Raw genomic sequence first — 23,155 nt, 5'->3', positions numbered from 1 at the left:
ATGCATAGGCCATTTCCAACAAAAACAGAGGCAAAGTACCCATGCCTGTAAGCCAACATTGTTCCAACGGCTCCATGGCTATTGGACGGCACATTTGGTTATCAGAAAATCACCGTCTGCGTCAAGGCGTATTGGTTGTGTTACATCCATAATGGCTCAATACTTGCGCAAACCCACTCCGTCCCATGCCGAGCTTCAAATACAGAAAGGGCCATAGGGCCGGTCAAAAGCACGGTCAATCTGAAAATACCAGAGTGCAGATCAGGTACACCTGATGAAAAAAAACATGCGGCTATCTTGCACAGGAGGGTGGTGTGAGGAGCACACTTTTGCGTTCGAGAGCTTTGATCGAGCTTCGACGGGCATACCCGGTGCTAATGATGGACAGCCAGGGCCCCCAATGAACCCTTGTGTTTCAATTTCAATCTCCCAACCACAGCAAGCTAGACCCGCCCTAGGACACTTGTCGCACGCTCAGCTCATGCCTTTCAAGACAAAGAGGCTGCTACACTGCATTCCGGTATCGGCGTGGATCGCCATGATGCATCTCACACCACGTTGAGGGCTGCTTGGCTCTCGCTTTTGTAGCCTGAGAGTGAGACGGAGGCTGAGGCTGAGGCTGAGCAAAAGTACATCTACTGACTGCTTGGATAAGCCGACAATTGACACGGCATAATACTGAGTGGAAATTTGGTGCAGATAAACTTCACATGGACGCAAAAATAGACCCTTGTCCCCAACCACCCGCTTTCACATGACGGGCGAGTACCCAAACACAACAGCACCAGGTCTGTAGCGAGGTCTCGACACCTTCGTGAGGGTCACGGTTGACTGGCCTTTTATCGATGTCGAGTGAGAATCCCTTAGACATGAAACACCGGGTCCGGTCGTGTACCAGCTACAGAAGAGCTTACCAATTGATAAGCGTCTTCTCGCACCTTTGGCCCGGCTACGGCGTGTGGAGCACGGGGCGGGGAAAAGGCTGACATGTCGCGAGCTGAGCCTGTCAGGATCGCACTTCGAAGGCGCCATAGGATTGTCGGATGAATGTCGCTGGTAGTATTGCGCCGAGGAGGACAAGAGGCTAAGAAGGTTTCGATGGAAGCAACCGTTTGCAAAGACACGACCGATGCCTCGCGATCGGCGTTGTCTGGTAGGGAGCCAATATGGTACCGCATGGTTGGGTGGGTGGTGTGGTGTGCTCTGGGTCGAGACGGTGAAATAAGGTTTCGTGGCAGGTGGACGTCAGCCTCGGATCAGCTAGCCAACCGGTCTTACCTGTACGCCCATTTCCCATTCTCCGTCACCAAGTCCAAAATGACGGCGAACGAGCCAGGCGCATGCGAGGCGGGAGATCAATGGGCGAGCTAGCCCATCAGCCTTGTCTTCGTATACCCAGATTACGCTCCACCAAGACGGTTATCTCTCTCATCAACCATGCCTGTAAGCCAGGGCAGCACACGGCCAGCACAACAGGCGGCGCCTCAGAGGGTCACGCAAGCGTGAGGTTGCAGGGACGAGGTGCGTTGCGGGCGTGCAGGCCAGTGTTTTCCCCAGCTGGAGTGGAGGCTTGGTGATGGACGACGCATTGGATCGTGGATCGGCACATCTGCGTAAAACAAACCAGACCCCTCCAGCCGCTGATTCGCCGGCGCCCCCAGCTCCGCTTAGGCTGGCAGAGAGGCGGACTGTTCCACTACTCGGACGCGGCAAGGCTGAAGAGCAAACGGGCGAGTCAAAGCAGGGCCGGGTGCTGATGGTCGCCATGTCAGAAGCACCCCCTCCAAGGGCGCAGTGCCGTCACAGTGACAGTGCGCCTGGTGCAGGAGGGGCTGTTGGGCAGCTACAGCCACCATTCCATAACACAATAGCAGGAGGGTGTTTGTCTGTAGTAGTACGTATGTAGAGTACACACTGTAGCTTTGTCTCGTGAAATTCGGCGTATAGCCAGGAGCGCATCCAAATAGGAAAAGCATGACTGAGCTAGCGACCACAGCCGGCCTTCTGCCCCGGTAAGCAACCAAGCAACCAAGCCAGCCCGCAACCCTTTGCGACTCTTGGACTCGCCGTTCGCTGCAATACCCGGCATGATCCGAGCCAGGTTTGGACGGCATTCCCTCATTTCTTTTTTTATTATCTCGACCGACTGGCCTGGAAACCGGTCGAGCTGTACGCGGCAGGCCGGGTTGATTCGCCCTCTACCAAGGCATGTCGTTCAACCTGAAGGCCATGTCCAATAAGCACCCGGCTCGCCAGCTTGCCGCTTATGGCGTGGCTTGCAGCTCAAGGTTCACCCACTCATGAAGGGAAACGAGGCTGACTGCGCCATTCCAGCCTTGTGCGCGCACTCCGCTGGGCCCAGCAAAAATCGGGATATCTTGTTGCCTGGCCCCCGCGCTGTCCAAGGCTGTCTTGGAGGCACGTCGCGAGCACCCCAGCTGTTCACTCGACACTGCAGACTGCCTAATCCTGTCCGATTTAGCTGCCGTTAGACCTACGGCGCCCGCCCCACCAAGCATTCCAGCCCAGCTCCGACTCCCTTGCTCGCTTTTGGGACGGAACAAGACGGTTCCGCAGTCTCGCAGCCGTCTGAATCCCCTAGCACATCGTCATCAACAACAAAGTATATGCCACCATCAAGATCCAGGGCAAGAATGAAAGCAGGAGCGCCGCCAAAGACCCCCACGACTACAACCACTACCAGCGCTAGCGAAGCAGTAGAGCCGTCTCCAGTCTTAAGGGAAACCGTCGTGACAGCTCCTGCTGTTGACACGACCCCCAGCACTTCTCCTGCATTTGGACCCAGCTCAAAGACGCCGTCTCGTAGAGTATTGCGACTCAAGTGCCCGGTATGCTCAGACTATCCCGACGGCTTCCGCAGCGAGCATGAGCTGCGGCGCCATACCAACCGCGTCCATAAGAAGGTGCGCAAGGTCTGGGTGACCATTGACACTTCGCCGGATAAGTCATTCCTCGCAAACTGCAAAGCGTGCCAGACTGGAAAACGATATAATGAATGCTACAACGCTGCAAGCCACCTCCGGCGCATGCATTTCCATCCCCATAAACGCGGCGAGAGAAAAATGACGGCAGCAGAAGCTCGGCGCGGCGGTAAGCCTGGCGACTTGGACCCTCCCATGGACGTACTAAAAGCAAATTGGTTACGAGAGGTGGACGAGGTACTGGACGATGGAAATGAGCCGACCGAGGAGGACGCTCTTAACGCATCCTTATCGCCGCCCCAGATGGTGTCGCCGCAGTCACAGCAACAGTCCACGTCCAACAAGTCGGATGGCCAAGCACCACCCACACCAACTACGCCCTCCACCCGATCAATGGCGATAGACAGCATCGTGGACAAGGTGGACGCATCCTGAGCACCAAGTGCTCACACTAGGTGGCGCACCGACCATGGCATTCAGAGACGGAGGTCTACGACGGGGGGGCCTTGCCGAGAAGATAACTATCAGGCACGCTCGTTGCAATGCGTCTTCTCACCAGACGTCTCTTGGCAGACGGAGCGGCTACCTTGGTCGAAGAGGAAAGGCAAGGATGCGAAGTCATGTTACTCAGTCGCACTCTGCAACCCACTGGACTAGGCCAAGAGACTTTGGGTCGTTTGTCGGGTCAGTGTTCAAGTCGCTCCTCTGCGAAAAGTGTTTTGATGTTCAAGGCGTCGAGGTGTTGGAAGGGACGACTAAGTATAGGGAGCATGTCGGGACGGACCAGGCCTCCCAGTCAAGGCATCCAATGGCGTTTGTGAGTGTAGCCTGAAGCCGCGAGTTTGTGTGTTCTAGGACAGGGCCCTGAATGTGAAAATGTTAGTCTTTACGTATGTTTGCGTCATGCATGTGGTGGTAGTGGCGACAAGAGCGCCATATCATTCAAGTTGGCGATGAAAAGGCCGGTGAGGGTGAAAGCTGTCATTTGTGCAGGTATTCCAGACCTTGGAAGAAAGGTGCACAAGGTTCGTCTGGTCCAGAGGACAGATGATGTGAAGTGCAATTAAGACATACGTCGATCAACGAAGGGGTAGTGGCGGGTCGGTACTCCCGTCCGTCAAATGGGCTCGTGCGCAACAATTTGTCTGCTGCACTGTCGGCCAGGATGTGCTGCTTCGCTGTTCCATAGCCCTACTCACGCAATATCAGCAGACTGCAATGGCCCGGCCGCCTACGAATCACACACGCTATACGGGCCCTTCTTGCTGCAAGGAAAGCGCGTGCCGTCTGCTGTAGATAATACCGTAGATTAACAGGTAGCGTGCGGCGTGGGGAGGGGCGCATGCAAGCAAGCGATGGCCTTCCGACGAGCACACGGTAACTATGTCAACCTGGGCAAACTGTACAGCATTCCGCCTTGGGGTATCGTACCACCCTATGGTCTAGTCAGGCCACAAAGTAACTCTGTGAACCTTGGCAATCTGTACTCGCGCGCCCAATCCAAGCGTCCTGCGGGCTGGGCGTACTTTGAAGATGGCTCCGTCTTCATCCTACCCTTTGGATGGTGCGCCCACGATGTCTTCGAGTCGCGCATGAAAATTGCTGCGCACTTTGTCAGTAGCCCTACGCCAAAGATGCAACAGGTACGGGCCAAGAATCCGCATATGAAGCGCTTCATCGTCATCAAGTAAGTCGGCCGGGCGCGGCTGTGTTTTTTACAAGGCGAATGCGCTGACTGGAGCCCTTCAGCAAGGACGGCAGCCAAATACGCAATAACACGCTTCGTATCCTAGCCCGCAATGCCCAAGATGGACAGAGAGTGTCTGTCTTTGATCCGCCGTTCGAAAACGTCGAATTAAGCCTTGATTCTACCGGGTGCCACCCAGTTTCGGCCCGCTTCAATGATGCTCCGCAGTTGAGGTACGAATACCGACTACAGAATAGTCAGGCGTTGGAGACCTTTCGAGGCACACTGGTTGGCGGTATTCTACAACCTAACGTGCGGCTGGGGAATGGTCTGCGGCTATCGAATAAACCTGAGATATTGAAACCGCAAATAACTGCAAAGAGGCGGGCTCGGAATCAGGAAGCCAGGAGACTTGATGAAAGCGGGCATCGGCCATCGAAACCGCCCGTGAAGCAACCGCATCAGTTGAACGTGCCGTCTTTGAGAGAGCGAACATCACCTGGGCGTCTGGGGAAGTCGACGCCTCCACTACGAAAGAGTCCCCGAGATCTCGACCTCGAGCGTCGAGAAGCTCAAATAGCAAAGAGAGAGCAGGAACTCATACAATTGCAGCAGCAGTTGCTTCAGACCATGCAAGCTCAAAGTATCAAACCAAACCAAGAGAAAATACATGGAAAGCAAACACAGGACTCGCCCGACTCCGAGACCGAAACAAAACTCGTAGCCATCGAAGCAAGAGAACGAGCACTCGAGCAAAAGGAAGAGCTCCTACGCTACAAACGTAAGACCTGGCTTCTAGAGCAAAAACTCGCACAAGTCACCGCTCGTTCTCCGCCTCGTCCTAGACTTCGTGAAACAGAGGCGTCCACACAAGAGCGTGATGGAGATGTCTCATTTAACACTGGGATGGAGCAAGAAACTACTTTGGAATCGGGATTTGACGGTACGAATCGGAGTCGCCCTAGAAGTTATAGTCTTGATGATACGACGCCGCCAGAGGCTCTTGAGAGATTGAGATTGGGTATCCAGTTGCCTACTAGGAGGATGATGAGGGTGGGTAGGGAGACTCGACGGCGATGATGTGTTCTGTCGATTCATACATTTCACGGAGTCACAAATCATTTCCACGTTCTTAGTGTGCTCGGGGACAAGTTTCGACAAGTAAAATCACGTCGCTTTGCCACTATCAGACGAAGTCATTTTGGCAGCTCGTTCGCCGGACATATAGGTGAAGGACCGTTGAAGAGGGCTAAGAAATGCATCTCAGTTAGCCAGACGGGTCTCATGTAAATAGAGCTGTATTATGTACATCTCAACTCTCATGACGAACGATACCATGTGAACAAATATGTAACAGCTTCAAGATAGATTCGTCTCCTTTTCATATCCACGAGTTCACCACCTACCATTGCCATTTCCTCTTCAACCCCAGACCACACTGTATAACATACATATCGCACACTTGTATTCCAACCCAGTCATCCCCACTCCTTGCCCTCTTTTCCCACCAAAACCACCGCCATCCATCCCCTCCAACCAGGAAAAACAACAACAACCTCTCTCAGTCCCAATTCCAGCCCCTCTTTCCACACTCATCTGACTAATCCTCACCGTACACCGATATACCCCACTCGTACCCCCCCATCCCATCTCATTGCAATCTCGACCGCAGCCACACGCCACTTTTCCCTCTCTTCCGCCCCTTCCCCCCGTCCTCTAACAAGCAAAAAGCCAAAAGCAAAAAAGTCCAAAAGAAAAAAGAAGAGAGGAAACGTGGTGCACACGAAACGCCGCAAAAGAAGCCACAAGAGGAAATTCTAAAAGAGGATATGGTTTCACCGGTTATAACATCGTGTTTCACAGTACTTTACTTTAGGCTGCTTACGATGATAACGATGTTGCTTTGTACTGATGCTTAAAATACGTACGCGGATAGGTGTGTTTTTCGAAAAGAGTAAGGAAAGACGTTGCGAGGACATGGGTCGATGGGCACTAGGTTGGGAGGAGGAGGAGGGGGGGAAGGGCATCTAGGTTGATAAGATACAAGAGAGAAGAAAAAAAAGGGGGGAGGGGGCGAAGTAGGAGTGAAAGATGAAAAAGGGAAGCAGAGAATGAGAGAAATACCCAACATGCGATGGAAAGTAGGAAGAATCTCATGTACGTATTTCTTTCTTTTTACAAATTTCCCAACTTAGTAACTTTCCTCGTCTGTTGTTGATATCTTCCGCGGAACACACACACACATACATACATACACCGCGGTACCTTCCCCGCGGAACTAAAAGCGCACATGCATATTTCCACTTACCTGACTCGTTTCCTTACTCCTAGTCCTCCTCATTTCTCTTGATTCCACAAAAATACGCGGAATAGGCGTACGAAGATGCCTCGTGTGTGGTTCTGCGGATAGTTTTTCTCTGTTCGGTTGTACAGGCCCCCCTCTTTTTTTCTGTGTTGTGGACTCGGGAGTTGCCGCATGGGGTAATGGGGGACGTATAGGGTTGGTGATGCGCGGTTGGTGGTCGGGGGGATGGCCAGTCGGGAGTTGTTTGGTGTAAGCTAGACGATCAGTAGTAAGTAGTAGTTGGTGTTTGGTCGGTGGTCGGTGATCGGTGGTCGTAGGTGGTCGGTGATGTTTGTCGGTGTTACTCGGTGGTTGATTTGAGTAAGCTGGGCGATCGGTGACAGTAGGTAGCGTTTGTCGGTGGGTGTTCGGTGATATTCCTGTGTAGGTTTGGGCGATCGGTGGTGGTAGCAGTAGGGCGTGGAATATCGGGGGTGGGGTGGGGAAGGTGGCGGGAATAGTAGGGCTGTAAGGATCGACTGTGCGTGAGATGCTGGACATGCACGATGCCGATTCCACGTGCGTGTTTTTTTGCCTTTGCGGGGGTTGTGAGCGGTGTGGGGAGTGGATGTGTTGGCCCCTTTGTTTTGATGATGGGTTGATTTTGAGTTTTTCGAAGTATTGGTGTTTATGTACAGTACTCGGATCAAATATATCAAGTTTGAAGTGTTCATGTGTATTTTGAACAAAGGTATTTAGATGCTATGGTACAAGGGAGTTCCTACCTCTTGGTAGATATTGTATACGGTGCAGGTGTTTGCTTAGAAAGGGAAAATGAAATAGAGAAATAAACAAGGTACGTAGGTAAATAGGATCCACGCCAGTATATCACTGTACGTAAGCAAACACCCGCTGTAAACTTTTTGGTACACCGGATGACTTCCTTGAAACATTTGACATTCATCCCAATATCATTATGGGTAAATATGAACGTCGTTCCATTCCTTCGGCGGCGTGCATCCCATTTCCGATTCTCTGTCGATTGCATGCTCCACTTGCACACTGGTTTCTGTCATGATGTTTATTCCATTTGCTTGTTGCAATGGCTTCATCATGGAATCTTGCGATCCTGTTCGCGTGGCATTCTCGTCATCGTAGTCGGTGGCATCGTGGCGTGATCGCGTCATGTAGCTGCGTGTACGGTGGTGCTCGACTATACGAGACAGCCTGCCGTTCCCACCTGTGATTGTGATGGTGCATGAGGTGGCGGGAGTTTCCTTAGAATTCATAGATTGGAGACCGTAGCGCTCGGTATCGCTTGGACGTACGTTGTTGGTAAGTGTTATAGTGGCGGTCCTGTTGTATTGGCCGGTGCTCAAGTCTCCAGACACCAACACTCGTCTTGTTAAGGCGTACAAAAGTGCATCAATCCACCCGCAGGATGTGAGGAGACAACCCGAGACGACGAAGAAGAGGTCTGGCATAGGCTGACCCGTCATGGCGACCATACGCCCTACAGCAATAGGCAGGGTCAGAATGACGTAGACGGCAGGATACATGACCATGAACTTGGTTGCTCGTGACAACTTGCTGGTGTCGTTTGCCATGATGCTCTGGATGCGGCCACGTAGATGGAAAAACAGGTGCGCATAGATGATGATGGTGCCAAACTCGACAATGAAGATCCAGAGATAGTGTAGCCAGAGGCGTTCGTCCTGAAATTCGTGTGACACCCAACACTGTTGCCAGTCAGTTCCACCATTTCCAAGTCTGGGACCCAAAGAGAACTTACCCATCCTGCAGCGCGAGCAAAGTATCGATCTTGATGCATTGCTGGTCCCAGCATTGTGAGAAACAGAGCAAAGGACCATATCAACAAAATCGATATGACGAACCACTTGAATGGCATTTTGTATCCTTTGACCACACCTAGCCAGGTGTGAATAGCGATGGCAAGGACGAAAAAGCCACTGGAAACATCACCGATGTGGAGGAACCAGGCCTGGACGAAGCACGCCCTAGTAGGAGCGACAATCTTGTTAAGCCTTAACCAATGGAAGGATATGGCAAAGGCAGCCGATTGCTGAAGATCCGCAAGAAGTAGGTTGTAAATGAGAATGACATATTGGTTGTATCCGACATACTGCCTGTAGTGTTTTCGCCAAGACACCATTCGCTGGGTGATGAATGCAAGTAGGGCGGTTACTGATACCAAGCTCATCATGGCGAATACGGCTATAGGAATCAGGCCAGCCTTGTAGATAGGCGTGAGTGGGTCTGGGGCGGGTATGCAGGGTCAGTGTGATTCGAACGACATGGGCGTGTGTATTACGTACCCATGTTGTTGGGAATTGAGCTGTCCTGCCCTCTGGGCGCAAAGAGTTCCAGCCTAGAGAGTGTGTCGGCCATGTTGTCGGATGTTGCGTTCTTGATAGGAATGATTCGGCTCGTAATGAGGCAGATAGGTACGCGTTTCTTAGTTCATGCAAGCACCATGGTCGGTAAGTAGACAATTTCCGATTCCTTTGGCAAAAAAAGGGGACCTTGTGACTCGGATGTATCCAGTGAACAGCTTCAGACGTATCGATCCACGGGTCGTTCCAGAAGTACGGAGGAGGTGCCAGGGTCCCTTTAATGGAGGTTGCGACGGATGGAGGAGGTTAGACAGTTGACACGATGGGTTGCCGCGAGGGCAAAGGCGGTTCTTAGCGCTAGAGAAACCTTCTGTCAGATTACCCCGGACAATGGGTCAAGGTGGAGGATGGAAATATCAAATATGGCCCGAAGGCTAGTTGGGTGGAGTCGGGCGCCTTGTTATGGTAATGATAGATAGTCGGGAACAAGGGGACCGCCCAATTGACTGCTGAATTGCCGAAACGGACATGCAGGTGGGCCAGCCCTGACATTTAGCACTGGGTCCGCGGGCATTCGATGATCGCCGAAAGCAGCGCAGCACGCTACTACCTGTGCAGGGGTGAATAGAGCAGAGTTCGCGTTCCTGGGCCACAGTTGTTAGCGGCCGCTCCCTGTCCACCACGCATTCGCATTGATAATCGAGCGCATGTCCCTTTTTGGGTAGGACTATGCTCTCCTCAGACAGGAAACTACATTCTCCAGTGAGGCGCCATGTGGCCGTGCTCAGCGAGAGAGGTTCCGTGCTGCCGTAGAAGCAATGTTGACATGGTGTGAAGCAATGAGCAAGTAGCAGCATGCCAGCCAGGTGGCGCGACGTTGTTGATCCTGCTGCGACCGGGTTTCACGCGACACGGGATAGGGAATGAACAGCAGTCTGCTACCACGTGGAGCACGGCCCTGACACGGCTGCACATGGCAGCCGGCATGTTCTTCGAGGTCAGTTAGTCCTGTCTGTGCTGTGCAGAGACTGGAAGCGAATGAGATGGCCAAGAGCCATACGACAGTCGTATCAATGTGGCACCCGCCCATGGCGCGTAGTTTGTTCTGCAAACTCCATGTTGGTCTTTGATGAGGCGTTGGGACTGTGCCACAGCATGTACGGACCGGTTTCCTTTGAAGCCAACGTCTGGGCGAACGGTGCCGCAAGCCCTGGAGGCGTCTCCCTTTTGCCGCGCTGTCTTTGTGGGGCGGCAGGTTGGTGGTGGTCCAGCCGACTGTGGAGGATGTGCCGCCAGGGGAGGAGCTTTTACCGACTGTGGTCTAGCGACTGACGGCCTAAGGAGAGTGCGCATAGGTACATACTAAGTACTAATGGGTTGGGTTGGTGTTGGGCTATGGAAAAACAATTGTCCACAATGCGAATCGTCGCGGTCCAAATCGGCGTGTTGACGCACTGATTGCCAGGGGAAGGCATCGGACACATAGATATCCTGGTCCGTTTTCCCGGCACATGCGTCCAAGTCGACGTGCCCCAGGATGGATTCGACAGCTGTCTCTTAGGTACCGAAACACTCGCGGTGACTCTCCATGAACGACAGCAGGTGCACTTAGCCGACCGCGCCATCCCGAAGGCCAGGCCACAAGACCGGGCGACATACTTACTCACAGCCAGGGTACATGTGACACAAGCTCGCGTGCAGGTGCTTAAGTGCCACAATCAATATCTAGCCATAAACTACGGCTGTGTCTAATCGGCACCTGCCAGCAAACCAACCAATAGATCCATTCAGAAGGACTTCTGCAATTGTCTCAATGGCGCCAGTTTCTTCAAAATGACGATCTGTCGATTCTGTATACATATATCGGCATCTGGCATCGTTCCTCACACTCGGGAGCTGTGGTGCCATCGTTCTGTCGTATTGGAAGAAAGCGATCCGCGGAAAGTGTGGCACTGCATAACACAGCACACCAATAGGCGCAGGACTTCAAATTCATGCGAGACCAGTACATCCCTGCCTAACAATCACGTTGTCTTAGCCAACCAGGCCACAGGGTTGGCCAAGAGGCGGGATGTATTTGCATCAGCCTTGTAGCAATAGAGTACAATGCATTGCACCCCAGACTTGGCTTGTCAGAACCAGCATGCTGACTCGGGCTATACGAGTATAGTTCGTACAACTCACACTCTGTGCCGTCTTGCACCTGCTGGCGGAGCCGGACCATCCGAGTGACCAACATCCTCAATTTAAGAAGGGCCGAGATACTACGGCGCTCAAAAGGAAGCTCTTATGAGAAATACTCTTACATACTATTTCACCTCGCCCGCTAAAGTGGAAGAAACGCCACACGAGTATTTAGGGCCTTGATGGAACTAAGTAGTACGCTATGAAGATGCGAAATTAGGGCATGTAGCATATGACATGGGATGTAAGCTGTTACACTATCTTCCTTCGGTGGCCATGAATCATTCTTGCGGTCACGGTTGAAGATCTCTGCCTACAGCTGTTTACAGTTTGTCTGCGATGGCGGACTAAACCTGTGCTTCTTTGACATATGGAAGCAATCGATGATAGGCAACCGTGAAAAGGAGGTCAAGTGAAGGTAAGGGATACCCCAATGACTGTTTAACAGGCTCGTCTGGATCTGATACCAACTAGTGACGGCTGTAGGTGCTCGCGACAACCGACAAACAACCCATGATTAGCCGGTCAGTCAGTCTTTCCCGCCTGCTTACTCTCAGTAACAGGACCGAGGGCCTACATCGAAAGGAGTGTGTAAATGCGAGACGGATGCAAGTCTTGTGCCTAATCTCTGTTCTCACGATTGGGATACGGAGATATGCCGTATCCTGATAGCCAAGAGAACTCGCGGCGTCAGAATATGTATGATAATCCTACTCGTATGTTTGCCACAATATGGCTTACGCCACATGCTTCATACCTAGCAATGAATCAGCCGGTGGAACTTTAGATGTTCAGCATAATGTTAGTTGTTTACCGAGGGCCACAGCATTCGTGTACACAAAACCCCAAGCGAGATCCTCCACATCAGTAATCGCTCACACGGCCGCTATGCAACTCCCCATGTCTAGGCTTGGATACATCTAAGCTATTTCTGGGCCATTCAACAGCCTCGTTAATATCTGTGAGATCCAAGGAGCTGAAGGCTAGTCTGAATGCATGAGCTGCCCGTGATGGGTGTTGCAAAGCTCTTCTTTGTTCGTCGCTAATGTCAAGCCGTGAACAATCTTAAGCAAAGGATATACCAATATACGTAGCCTCGATAAACACCTAAAGTAGAACTACAAGACGCGATCCTTGGCACCATCCCACTTACAAATCACTAGCTGTTTGTTTGATGTCGCTAGCGAGGCGAGGCGAGACCGTTGGTGTTGAATTTTGCCATTCTGATTACGTCAATCATCTGTAACTTATCGCAGAGTCACTACCATGGACTGAGACATGGCACGCTGTGTGCAGCACAACATGTTGGACAAACGTTGGAGCAACAAGGAAGACGGTCACGGGTTCAGCCCGCAACGCGGCTCCGGCACGGGAACTGGCGGCGAATCAAGCTAACTAGATGCGGTAGCGTGTTGTTGGGATGTTTGGCTGCCGTGTTGCGTCCCAACCCCGACTTCACTGTGTGAGAACATACCCACCAGCGCACCCCGTCTTCTTAATAATGTATAATCAAATCACTCTATGAGAAGCAGCGCATACGAAGAAATCACGCATACCCGAAAAAATGGCGTCGAAGAACGAAGCGCACGCGCGTATCAACAGCATCAAAGCCGACCTCCAATCGATCTCGACATGTTCCAACGCCACAGTCAGCGCGCTCCAGGAAATTCTCTCGAAAAAGGAAGACGAGTCACCACAGAAAGAAAATGTAAAGGGCAAGACTCAACCGACTGCGCGGAGGAGAGCAGCGACGGGTGCGGCTGCAGATGGTCAGAAACAAAAGACATACACAATTGCGCCCAGGGAGAAATACATACTGGCTACCGAAGTCGCAAACAAGACCCTCCAGACACTTGCCGAGGCACTCAAGAATCCGATATCAGTCATCGCCGCCCGGCTCCCTTCCAAGTCGAAGCCAACACCCACCGAAGATGTTCGCAAGCCAGCGCGACCCGGCCAAACAAAGACCCCGCCACTCTCACAACAGCCTCTCCGCGAACGATCCGCCTCTCAGGTACACAATTCGCCTCATAAACGCGCCCCGCGCCGGTCGTCGTCATACTCGTCGTTCCTGTCCCCAGGTCCTGATCCAGGCCTGGTCGCTACGGCCGAGTGCGCAAGGACGGCATTCGCATTCCTTGGTACCCCAGAAGCAGCAAAGGTCCTGGGGAAAGATTCTAGGGAGCTGCAGTACGAAAATGGTGTGCTTGCGCTTATTGGGAAGCTGGTTGCACATGGCCTAGACAACATGGCCGTCAAAGAGTTAAGGACGCTGAAAAGGAGGTTGGATAGGCACATTGGCCGAGATACTGCACAGCAAGTTAGCGCTACCGACAAGGAAAGCCTGGCTTCACTTTTGGACTTTGCAGCCATAGACCCCAGTAGCACTGTTATACCACTGGCCGCCAGCTTCCAATCATACACATTGCGTATCATCGCCAAACTAAAACGGCCACGAACAATTGAAGCGACCTGGGAATTTCTGAAACCCACGAACCCATCCTCACCTGCGAATCTGCTTTTGAGTACTGCAAAGTCTCCAGCCAGTCAAGCTAAAGTAGCTAGGCAGCTTGAGTCGTTAGCCCAGACTATTCTCTCACTATGCCCGAGTATTTCGAGTGTGGACGACGCAAACACTCTGCAACCATCTGCAGAGAAAGTCTTGCTACTGCAACATTTGGCTTTTAGCGTGAGGAAGCAGTGGTGGAGCCTCGTCAAACATCAGAGTAATGAGGAACTAGAGCTGTCGGAGCCTTTCGCCAAGTGTTTGACTGCCTTTGGCCGGAGATCCCAACTTATTCCTATTAAAAAGTACAAGCTGGCCGAGACTTTGTACACAGACCTATTAGGATGGTCTGATGGTTCCACTACTTCACCAAATGGCGCTCCTGCCTCGACCACCGCGAGCAAGACTTTGTCCTCACTTGCCCAGGCTGCGGGATTGTCTGACCAGGCTCTTCGATGGTTAGGCTCTTCAACTTCCTCCACTACCTCCAAAACTCCTGCCGTGAAGCAAACAGCGAGGACGATACGAATAGCTACCATCACTATAGAGGCTTACGTCAAAGGCGAAAAGAAAACTGATCTGAATGACGTAATTACGAATGCCCTCGATGCCTTGAATGGAAGCCTGGGTGGGTCAGCGGCGGATCTCGAGTCGCTCTTTGCAGAAGTCAACGCCCTGAGACGAGCAGCAACGAAGATCCTCATCGCACGTCTGTCTAAGCCTTCAGACGATGACGAAAAGCTGGCTGTAGCGCAACAGACTGTGTCTGTCGTCGCCGCAAGCATACATTTCTCAGCAAGGTTTCTGGGTACTGCATACCCGCATAAAGCCGACTCAAAAACACAAGGTCAGCACCACGATCGGGTAATTTTGGCCTGGAAATATATGAAGGGTACCATTGACTCGGTCATGGCATGTTGTAAACAAACCATCAAGACTGAGGACGAGTGGAAAGACTATGACATATTGTTACAAGAATGCTCGCACGTACTTCGTCGTTTCGAAGAAGAGGTTAAAGAGGGAACTATGTCAGGCGAGGAAACCGAATCTATCATTGGATCATATGTTGTCAAGTTATCCAATGGTTACTGGGCTCTCTATATGCAGCTACGGAGGACCCGCTGCAAGCTCGATACCTTAGTCATGCCTATGCGGCGCTCCATCGACCTTGTACAATCAAGAGACCCAACTGAGCAAGAGAGCGGACTTCTCTCAATGAAGCTCGAGCAACTAGGCGAGACCTTGGAAGATCTGGGCCAAATTGAAAACTCCCGCGACGCTTTTCGGCAATGCATACAAAGCCACCTCACTACAGATATTCTGCGACAGCTTTCCGAAACTTCAGCAAAGTCATCTCTTTCCGTAACATTCAGCGATACTGGACCATTTAGTGTAATTGCCAGGCTCCTGAAAGGTTACCATCATTCGTTCGTAAAGTTTGGAATTCGTCAGGCGGATGAAATCGCATATTTTGACATTGACACAATTCATGCAGACGTCGAAGGGGCTATGTTGGAGTTGCAGTTGCACTTTAACTTACGAACGTTGTCGAAAAATCGGAAATGGGACTCGAACCTAGACAAATCAATTCGCAGCCTGATCGAGCGACTCCGTATAGTGTATGTGGAGGAAACATACCCTGTTCGACGATTAAGGTCGTCTATCGCTATTCTTCAGCTTTTACAAAACGATCCCCAAATCCTGTCCCAAGACAACCAAACTTTCGGCTTTGATTGGGACAAAAGCACAGAAATAGAGCAGTCTCAAGACCAAGCATTGAAGGGATATCAAGCTCACCTAAAAGCACTTTACGATCTCAAATCCTCGATGCAGCAATCCTCTCCCCCGACGTCAACTCTTCAGCAATGCTTTGCCACGTGGGAGTCTCTCGTCACCTCTGCATCTTCTTGGGATATACTGAGCGATCGAATTGACGATATGGATGTTTGGCTAAGAGACCTTCATGCATGTGCGGAATATCTCAATGCAAAGGGCGAAGAGTACCTAGCATTGCCGCTTCTTCATCTTTTAGTTGACATTCTTGAGCTTCAAAAAAGTGCCGATGGATCTGAGCTCCTCACCACGCTGTGCGCTTTGGGGCTACAGTTGCTGCGTCTTGGTTACACTGGGAAAGCAGGCCTCTGCCTTGCCAAAGCTGAAGCACTGATCAGATCCCGAACCTGTTCTGTCGATGCTAGACTGGAGTGGCACATGGCTTATGCAGAATATCTGCTAGGTGTAGGGAATCCAGCGAAATGGTAAGGACAAAACTTCATTCTCTACTTATCATGTACTGATATACAACAGTTCGACAATCATGGAAAATGCCCAATCTATTGCGCTTGGAGACTCTCAGTTTTTGGACTTGGCGAAGCCGACAACCACACTCTCCGGCCGGCTACGGTTCAACAGAATCGTGGCAGATGCTTCCTATGTTCATTCATTGTCTGCTACTGCTGCTGGATCATACAAAGAAGCGGCTCGACATGCGAGGCAGTGCGTCACGTTGAACCGGCGTATTTGGGCTGCCCTCGAATCGCGGTCAAACGCCAAGAAGGCCGCGTCTGCAGACGAACTTGAATCCGAAGCAGATGGGTCGAGCCGAACAGCGTTTGACCCGTTGAGCTCTCTCCGTATTGACAAAGGTGTGCCTGTTGTCATGTCTGTCACCCACGGCGCCCTTAGCGGACCTGACTTCTGGGCTTTGGTCCCATCCATGTACCGTGCTTTGATGCAACAATCTCAAATCTTTGCTCACCAAGGGTTGCTGCACGAGGCTATTTATGTCGCCGAACAAGCTGAGAAGGTTGCTTCTGCAACACAATCTGCGACACTCATGACTGACAATGCCAGCTGGCGTGCTGACTGTTGGGCCCAGAGCAATAGACCCGATAAGGCTGAGGCTATTCTCAAATCGCTGGATGCGCCTACTTCACGCAAATGCTTATCGACCGCTGGCTACTATTCTGCTGTTGCTAGAACACATCACTGGAATGGTCAGTATGAGCAGGAGATAGCGTCGTATAACCTCATGGAGCAGCTTCTGAAAGATTTGAGTTCGCCGACATACGTGAAGACTCTGGAGTCTTTTTCCGCTCCGGTTGATGCACTTACAGATCAGCTGTCATCCTTGACAGTAGATATAACCAAGGTAACCAAAGCAAAACCGGCAACAAGAGGCCGTAAGCCCGCGGCCAAAGCCGCACCACGGACAACTGCAAAGTCTGCTACCGGCACTCGGCCTAGAGCAGCTACAACACGGGCTGGAAAGACGGCGCCAAAATCAACCCGCCAACCTGGTGCTCCGCCAGCGTCAGAGGAACCGACCACTACCGACCAGTGTGCCGGATTGTGTGTCTTCCAAGCGAGCATGAGGGATCGAGCTGTACTTGCGAATATCCTACATGACGATCTCGCTGAAGCCCTGAAACTTCTTAGTCAAGCCGAAGACCTACAGAATGGGTTGAGCCAGGAAGTATCGCACATGTGGGCAACCTTCAAAGCGAGACTCGCACAGAGTGCAAAACAGATTGCGGAAGACTTCACTGTAAACACACTTCCAGAGTCGACAATTGCGTTCCCTGCCTTTGGTCTCAAAGACCGCAGACTTTCTGAGGTAGAACCTGTCAAGAAAGGGACTCTTGTGTCTTCTGCTACTACCAAATCTGGCCGAGCAAAGAAGCAACCAAAAGAGGACTTTATGGACACACTCCGCGAAGCACGAGAGAGACTTGTAGAAGCGCATGCTCTGTGTGCTACCAATGGCTCGAACCATTTGCTCCGCCAGACCTCCATGGCGCTGGGTCATGTTACAGTGCTCATGTCAGCTGTAGCGGGTAGCGACCTGCCAGGCTCACTGCACCCAATGTATGCCGCATACATGAGCGAACTGCCCAAGGTCAACGCATTGAGACTTGTACAGGAGTCGACTGAGGCGGAAAAGGAGCAATTATCCCGCGACGAGTGTATGCAATGGCCGGTGACGGATACATCAAGTTTTTCGTTTGCGTCGGTATCGGAGTTTCAAAAAGATTACGTTGACATCATCCCGGAGACGTGGAATGCGGTATCGTTGGCTCTTAGTGAGGCCCGTGACGAGCTGTTCATTACTCGTTTCGAAAAGGGCTTGTCGCCATTTGTGTTGCGCCTGCCATTGGCTCGCCACGCCTCTCGCGACATGGACGAGGACGAGTTCTCGTTTGACGACGGAAAGAGAGACTTTGACGAGATTATCGAGCTCAGTGACTTTAGCACGCGAAGCGCCAAGGATATGACTTCGAGGGAAGCAAGACAACAGTGGTGGGCTGAACGTGAGGCTCTCGACACGCGCCTGCATGAGCTACTCATTAACATGGAGAACATCTGGCTTGGCGGCTTCAAGGGTGTCTTTTCACAGCACGAGAGACAACCAGCTCTGCTTGCAGAGTTCCGCAAGTCATTGGAGAACATACTGAACGAGCACTTACCGTCTCGAAAAAAGAAGAGCCAACAAAAGCGACCGGTACTGGATGCACGAGTTCTGGAGCTGTTTATTGGTCTTGGGGACGCTACCAATGAGGAACTCGACTTGGACGAAGCGCTCATGGATCTGATTTACTTTGTTGTCGATATCCTCCAGTTCAACGGTGAGCGCAACGCGTATGACGAACTCGATTTCGATGCCATGGTGGTCGAGACGTATGAAGCTCTCCGGGCGTACCACAGTGCATCTCACAAGCTGGAGTCTGCTTGTCGTCACACGATACTCATTTTGGATAAGGACTTGCACGGGTTTCCGTGGGAGTCGCTGCCATGCCTAGAGCAGCTATCAATCTCTAGATTACCCTCACTTGCGGCCCTTCGCGAAAGGCTGCTCTCGGCACGACCGTGCGGATCCAAAGCGGAGACTGCGCCGGCTGGCCATCACATTTGCTCCAATATGAGGGGGACGAGCATGCTCAACCCATCAGGGGACCTGGCGCACACATCTAAGACGATCGCGCCACGTCTAGACCAACTCCAGGGATCATGGGATCGCATTAGCAATCGAGCGCCATCGGAAAAGGAGTTTGAAAGCAGTCTGCGAGAAAAGGATCTAGTGCTGTACTTTGGTCACGGCAGCGGTGCACAATATGTCAAGTCCAAGGCAGTACGACGACTGTATGCAGGCCAAGGAGATGAGGACGACAGGAAAGCAGGATGTGCGACGACGCTACTATTTGGCTGCTCTTCGGTGCACCTTAGTGAAAACGGCATCTTCGAACCGTCAGGTATGCTTGCTTCTTATCTTACTGCCGGAGCACCGGCTGTTGTGGGCATGCTTTGGGATGTCACGGACAAGGACTGCGATCGCTTTGCCGTCAAGGCTGGCGAGCTATGGGGACTGTGGCCCGAGTCACAAGACGACAGTGGTGGTCCTGCAAAGAGTGTGGGAAAGACGCCCGCAAAGAAGGCCATAGGCAAAGGTAGAGCTGGGCAGTTGGTGGACGAGGTGGAGGGGGTGCGCGGTGGGGGAAGCGCAAAGAAAGGAAAGAAGACTGCCAGGGCAGCAGATGGCGATGGTGGGATTGAGAGCGAGAGGCAGAGGGGAGTCGGGCTGGACGAGGCAGTCCGCGAAGCACGCAAGGCCTGCGTGTTGCGATATCTCAACGGGGCGGCTGCGGTGGTGTATGGCATCCCTGTGTATCTAGAGTAGAGTAGAGAGGGTGGCTCGGGCAGCGAGCCAGGCGTTTTGAAGCTTCTTGGTTAATGTTGTACTTGGTTATCTTTTGCAAGCGCCTCGCCTAGATGATCTGTCACCAGGACGTGGGCGTGTTGAGATGGGCTTGTGCGTGCTTAGTGGGTGTTGGGGCGTGTTGCCCGGCGCTCAAGCTGGCCATGGCCGGAGTTGCCGGACTGTCGGGGTATACGAGAAGGGCCGAAAGGGGAAGTTCGTATGGAGCAGACTAAGACGCGCCAGTATTTCAGGCCGAGCGGCGATGGTAATGGGACCGAGCATGTCTGTCTTATGGATGCATGTACTTTACACATGTACATAGATATGTACATGGTTACTTACATACAAAGACATGGGCTCTGCCGGGCGACCTGTCGGCTGCAGGCATGTGCGTACGTGTGCTTTTTCGCGGAAGACGCTCCGCTCAACCCAGAGCGACATGACGACAAACTTTGCTGCCAATTGCCCCCAAGCCAGAAGCCAGAAGCCAGATTAGACCCTGATCTGCCGCTATGGCGTCGCGCCCGTAGAGTAGTGCTTCTCCTCTCCTGGAAGCCAGCCCTTCACTCCCCTTACTGAACCTACTCCTCCACACCCCCCTTGCGCCCAGCCTCGGATGCGATACGGCCATGACGGAACGCCCGGTAAAGTCTGGCTCGTCTCGCAAGCGGGCGCTGGTGAGCTGCGACCGATGCAAGATCCGCCGGGCGCGATGCATTCGCGACAATGCAGACATGCCATGCGCCGATTGCAAGGCAAGTGGTGTGGCCTGCGAATCCAAACTTCCCCGGAAGCAGCGCGTCTACGGCAGTGTCGAGACGCTGAGTCTACGCTATAGGGCGCTCGAGGCCCTGGTCAAGGGCCTGTTCCCCAACGATAATGTTCAGGATACCGAGACGCTGTTTAGGATCGCGGCCGCGAGGAATATCACCATGCCTGCCAATGATGACTTCACTCCGGCAAACATCTTCAACACCACCGCCACCGCCACTGCCACCGACCAGCGCTCGTCGTCGTCGTCGCAGCAACAACCACAACAACAACTATTACCACAACCGCAACCACAACTTCCACTTCAACCTTTTCAAACATCCTCCTTTCCCCGGCAGGCACCCGCTGGCCCATTTGCCACCACACACGATACTACCCATTCTTCTCACAATGATTTTCCACCCATCAAAAGCAAACATGATCGCCCCAGCACCCTCTCCGACTCCCAGCGACCCCCCTCTCGGGCAGAAGAGCTCTTGCGAGCAAATCGACGCACCTCCCACTACTTTGGTCCCTCGAGCAGTTTTCGCCTTGCCACAACAATACGCGCTCTTGCTGCTCGATGGATATCAATCACGGGTGCAAGCGCCCACTCTTTCATCTCAGATCCATCCAGCAACTCTGGCTCCATTCTGAAACGCAGCAGCACTGACCCCTCTCACGAAGATCTTACTTTGCCTGAAACAATTCAAATTCCCCTGTCTGGCAAAAGAAGTCGCAAAAGATCCAGGTCAGAACTGGATGATTCCAGTGATGAATTTTTGTCTCGCGAGCATAGTCTGAGCAGAGACTCCATCGGGACTCTCTTACCGCCAAAAGCTACCGCCGAGGCCCTGGTGTCTGCCTACTTTAGCCAGATTCACATGTATATGCCTTTGTTCAATCGAAGCGTGTTCCATCTTCGTGTGGAGGCAACATATTCTCGAAAAGCCGAATTGATCGATGAATGCAAGGACATTGGCTGGCTGGTGGCATTGGCCCTCGTCTTCTCCTTTGGATGCCAGCAACTGGACGGACTCGACTCTAAGCAAGCCCGTGAGCTACGAGTCAAATACCTCAAATTTTCCAAAAACTACTTTCGGCGGCTCCTGACAACAGCCTGCCTGGATAATGTCCAGGCACTTGTTCTGCTCAACATGCACCATCATAGCGTTGGGCAAAAGAGCAGTTCGTGGCTGCTTATAGGCCTCGCTGCACGCATGGTCAGTAACTTACTAGGTAGAGTGATTCCTTGATTAATGACGTGTCGCAGGCAACTACCATGGGAATGCATCGAGACGCTTCGAATCAAGAATTCGAGTTTGTCGAGCGGAATATACGCCGCCAAGTCTGGTGGACCATTTACATTTTTGAAAAAACCTTGTGCAGTGTCCTCGGCCGCCCAACCGCGATTGACGATCGCGAAATGTCACTCCACATGCCAGAATTCCAGGCATTCGGGCAACCTAGTATATCTGGAGACTCTGCCAGCCTTTGCTTCGATCTCGTCCGCCTGTCTTATAGTATCCGGCAACGCGCTTATTTTGATCAAACTTCGGCTGAAGAACGCTCGCCGACGCCTGCAGTTGCAAAAGCTCTACTGCGAGAACTTGATGCTTTTATCGCAACCGTTCCGCCAAACATGTCGCTAGACTGCTACCCATTGACGTCAGAGCACAGATCTATGGTATTACTGCTGCATATTTACTATTACCATACGCGTTGCATGGTTACCCGGGATTTCCTGGTACAAAAGATTGAGAGTAGCCTATCCTTTCTTGAAAACGAAATGTTTACCGATTCCGACAACTGGCGAACAACCCTTGCCCTGGCCGAAGACTGCGTCGAGTCTGTGCACAAAAGCCTGCAGTGCATCAGGGCCGGTATCGAGCTTGGAATCATCGGATACTCGTGGCTGGATTTCTACTATGTTTTTCACTCAATCATGATTGTATGCGCAGACTTTCTCGCCCGCTCAAAGGGACATGTAGAGTCAACCAAGGATACTGAGCGCAAGACGACTGTACGGGCCGTGCTAGATCAAATCCGCGACATGCAAACTCTTGCGCCTACCTACAAGACGCTCAGCCGGATTGCGCTGCAGTTTGCTAACATAACAGAGGTTGCTGCTGACAGAAAGTCACCAACGCCGACAGACACGCCGCACGATGCATTGCTCGAGCCCGTAGCCCCCGCGGCGAGCGACGCAGGTGTCGAGCACGTAATGCAGCTCGCAGATCTGGGCGAAGATTGGTTCACAAACGCGACCGCGGACCTTGAATTAGATTTCTTCGACTTGGGCCATGTAACAAACCCCGTGGCATTTGCTGCCATGCCAGATCCCCCTTCAGGCGCTGAACAGACCATAGAGTCGGCCAATACTGATGTCGAGGATTGGACGTCCAAGACGCTAAAAGGATTGCACACTATATAGATGAAAGTTGATCCTGTGCTATTTTGCAGCACATAATACTAGCGAATTTATCTTGCCGTCATGAGTTATGAAGTACAGCACAAATGACATCACATTCTACTGTGTACTATGGTGTTTGATGATTAGCGAGCCGCCAAGAGCGATCGGCGTGCCGCATGTACGATCGATCAGATCTGTCTATTCCGCTTTTGGAACTCCATGACGCATCTGCTCGACATTTATGTCGTGATAACTACGAACAAATACAAGCCGTGTGGTCGCTCGTGACATTGAAGTAGGCAGCCTAAGTGCTGATACCTTTCTTCTTTTCGGATGTCAT

At 52.1% G+C, this 23,155-nt stretch overlaps 5 protein-coding genes across 5 annotated transcripts; 3 read left to right on the top strand and 2 right to left on the bottom strand.

Moving 5' to 3' along the window:
- Positions 1-2,654: 2,654 nt before the first annotated feature.
- On the top strand, positions 2,655-3,377 carry COCSADRAFT_159311 (uncharacterized protein; the record flags this gene model as incomplete). The annotated part of the gene is made up of 1 exon (XM_007700569.1): positions 2,655-3,377. One exon carries the CDS (start codon positions 2,655-2,657, stop codon positions 3,375-3,377), a length of 723 nt encoding a protein of 240 aa, XP_007698759.1.
- A 460-nt stretch (positions 3,378-3,837) lies between these two features.
- COCSADRAFT_308436 (uncharacterized protein) lies at positions 3,838-5,880 on the top strand. The gene is made up of 2 exons (XM_007700568.1): positions 3,838-4,629; positions 4,692-5,880. Exons 1-2 carry the CDS (start codon positions 4,298-4,300, stop codon positions 5,707-5,709), a joined length of 1,350 nt encoding a protein of 449 aa, XP_007698758.1. The 5' UTR covers positions 3,838-4,297; the 3' UTR covers positions 5,710-5,880.
- An 800-nt stretch (positions 5,881-6,680) lies between these two features.
- COCSADRAFT_35715 (uncharacterized protein) lies at positions 6,681-7,577 on the bottom strand. Its single transcript, XM_007700194.1, has one exon. It carries the CDS (start codon positions 7,472-7,474, stop codon positions 6,908-6,910), a length of 567 nt encoding a protein of 188 aa, XP_007698384.1. The 5' UTR covers positions 7,475-7,577; the 3' UTR covers positions 6,681-6,907.
- On the bottom strand, positions 7,571-9,670 carry COCSADRAFT_114743 (uncharacterized protein). The gene is made up of 3 exons (XM_007700567.1): positions 9,250-9,670; positions 8,706-9,190; positions 7,571-8,652 (listed from the first exon to the last, which is right to left on the bottom strand). The coding sequence occupies exons 1-3, from the start codon at positions 9,320-9,322 to the stop codon at positions 7,888-7,890; spliced, it is 1,323 nt and encodes a 440-aa protein (XP_007698757.1). The 5' UTR covers positions 9,323-9,670; the 3' UTR covers positions 7,571-7,887.
- A 3,325-nt stretch (positions 9,671-12,995) lies between these two features.
- Positions 12,996-22,917, top strand: COCSADRAFT_189437 (uncharacterized protein). Its single transcript, XM_007700566.1, has 5 exons — positions 12,996-16,215; positions 16,265-19,603; positions 19,975-20,044; positions 20,183-21,625; positions 21,676-22,917. Exons 1-5 carry the CDS (start codon positions 13,016-13,018, stop codon positions 22,834-22,836), a joined length of 9,213 nt encoding a protein of 3,070 aa, XP_007698756.1. The 5' UTR covers positions 12,996-13,015; the 3' UTR covers positions 22,837-22,917.
- The last annotated feature ends 238 nt before the right edge of the window (positions 22,918-23,155 follow it).

The sequence above is a fragment of the Bipolaris sorokiniana genome, assembly GCF_000338995.1.
Source record: "Bipolaris sorokiniana ND90Pr unplaced genomic scaffold COCSAscaffold_5, whole genome shotgun sequence".
In the NCBI taxonomy this organism is placed as follows: Eukaryota; Fungi; Ascomycota; class Dothideomycetes; order Pleosporales; family Pleosporaceae; genus Bipolaris; species Bipolaris sorokiniana.
The sequence above is the reverse complement of the archived record's forward strand: the minus strand, read 5'-3'. Positions and strand labels throughout refer to the sequence as shown.

Bases quoted from the DNA above. Each gene is read 5' to 3' on its own strand.
- COCSADRAFT_114743 (XM_007700567.1), bottom strand. From the start codon at position 9,322: ATGGCCGACACACTCTCTAGGCTGGAACTCTTTGCGCCCAGAGGGCAG. The intron at 9,191-9,249 runs GTACGTAATACA...TACCCGCCCCAG, and splicing joins CTCAATTCCCAACAACATGG to ACCCACTCACGCCTATCTAC. The intron at 8,653-8,705 runs GTAAGTTCTCTT...GACTGGCAACAG, and splicing joins TTGCTCGCGCTGCAGGATGG to TGTTGGGTGTCACACGAATT.
- COCSADRAFT_189437 (XM_007700566.1), top strand. From the start codon at position 13,016: ATGGCGTCGAAGAACGAAGCGCACGCGCGTATCAACAGCATCAAAGCC. The intron at 16,216-16,264 runs GTAAGGACAAAA...GATATACAACAG, and splicing joins GTAGGGAATCCAGCGAAATG to TTCGACAATCATGGAAAATG. The intron at 21,626-21,675 runs GTCAGTAACTTA...GACGTGTCGCAG, and splicing joins TAGGCCTCGCTGCACGCATG to GCAACTACCATGGGAATGCA.
- COCSADRAFT_308436 (XM_007700568.1), top strand. From the start codon at position 4,298: ATGGCCTTCCGACGAGCACACGGTAACTATGTCAACCTGGGCAAACTG. The intron at 4,630-4,691 runs GTAAGTCGGCCG...GGAGCCCTTCAG, and splicing joins AAGCGCTTCATCGTCATCAA to CAAGGACGGCAGCCAAATAC.
- COCSADRAFT_35715 (XM_007700194.1), bottom strand. From the start codon at position 7,474: ATGTCCAGCATCTCACGCACAGTCGATCCTTACAGCCCTACTATTCCC.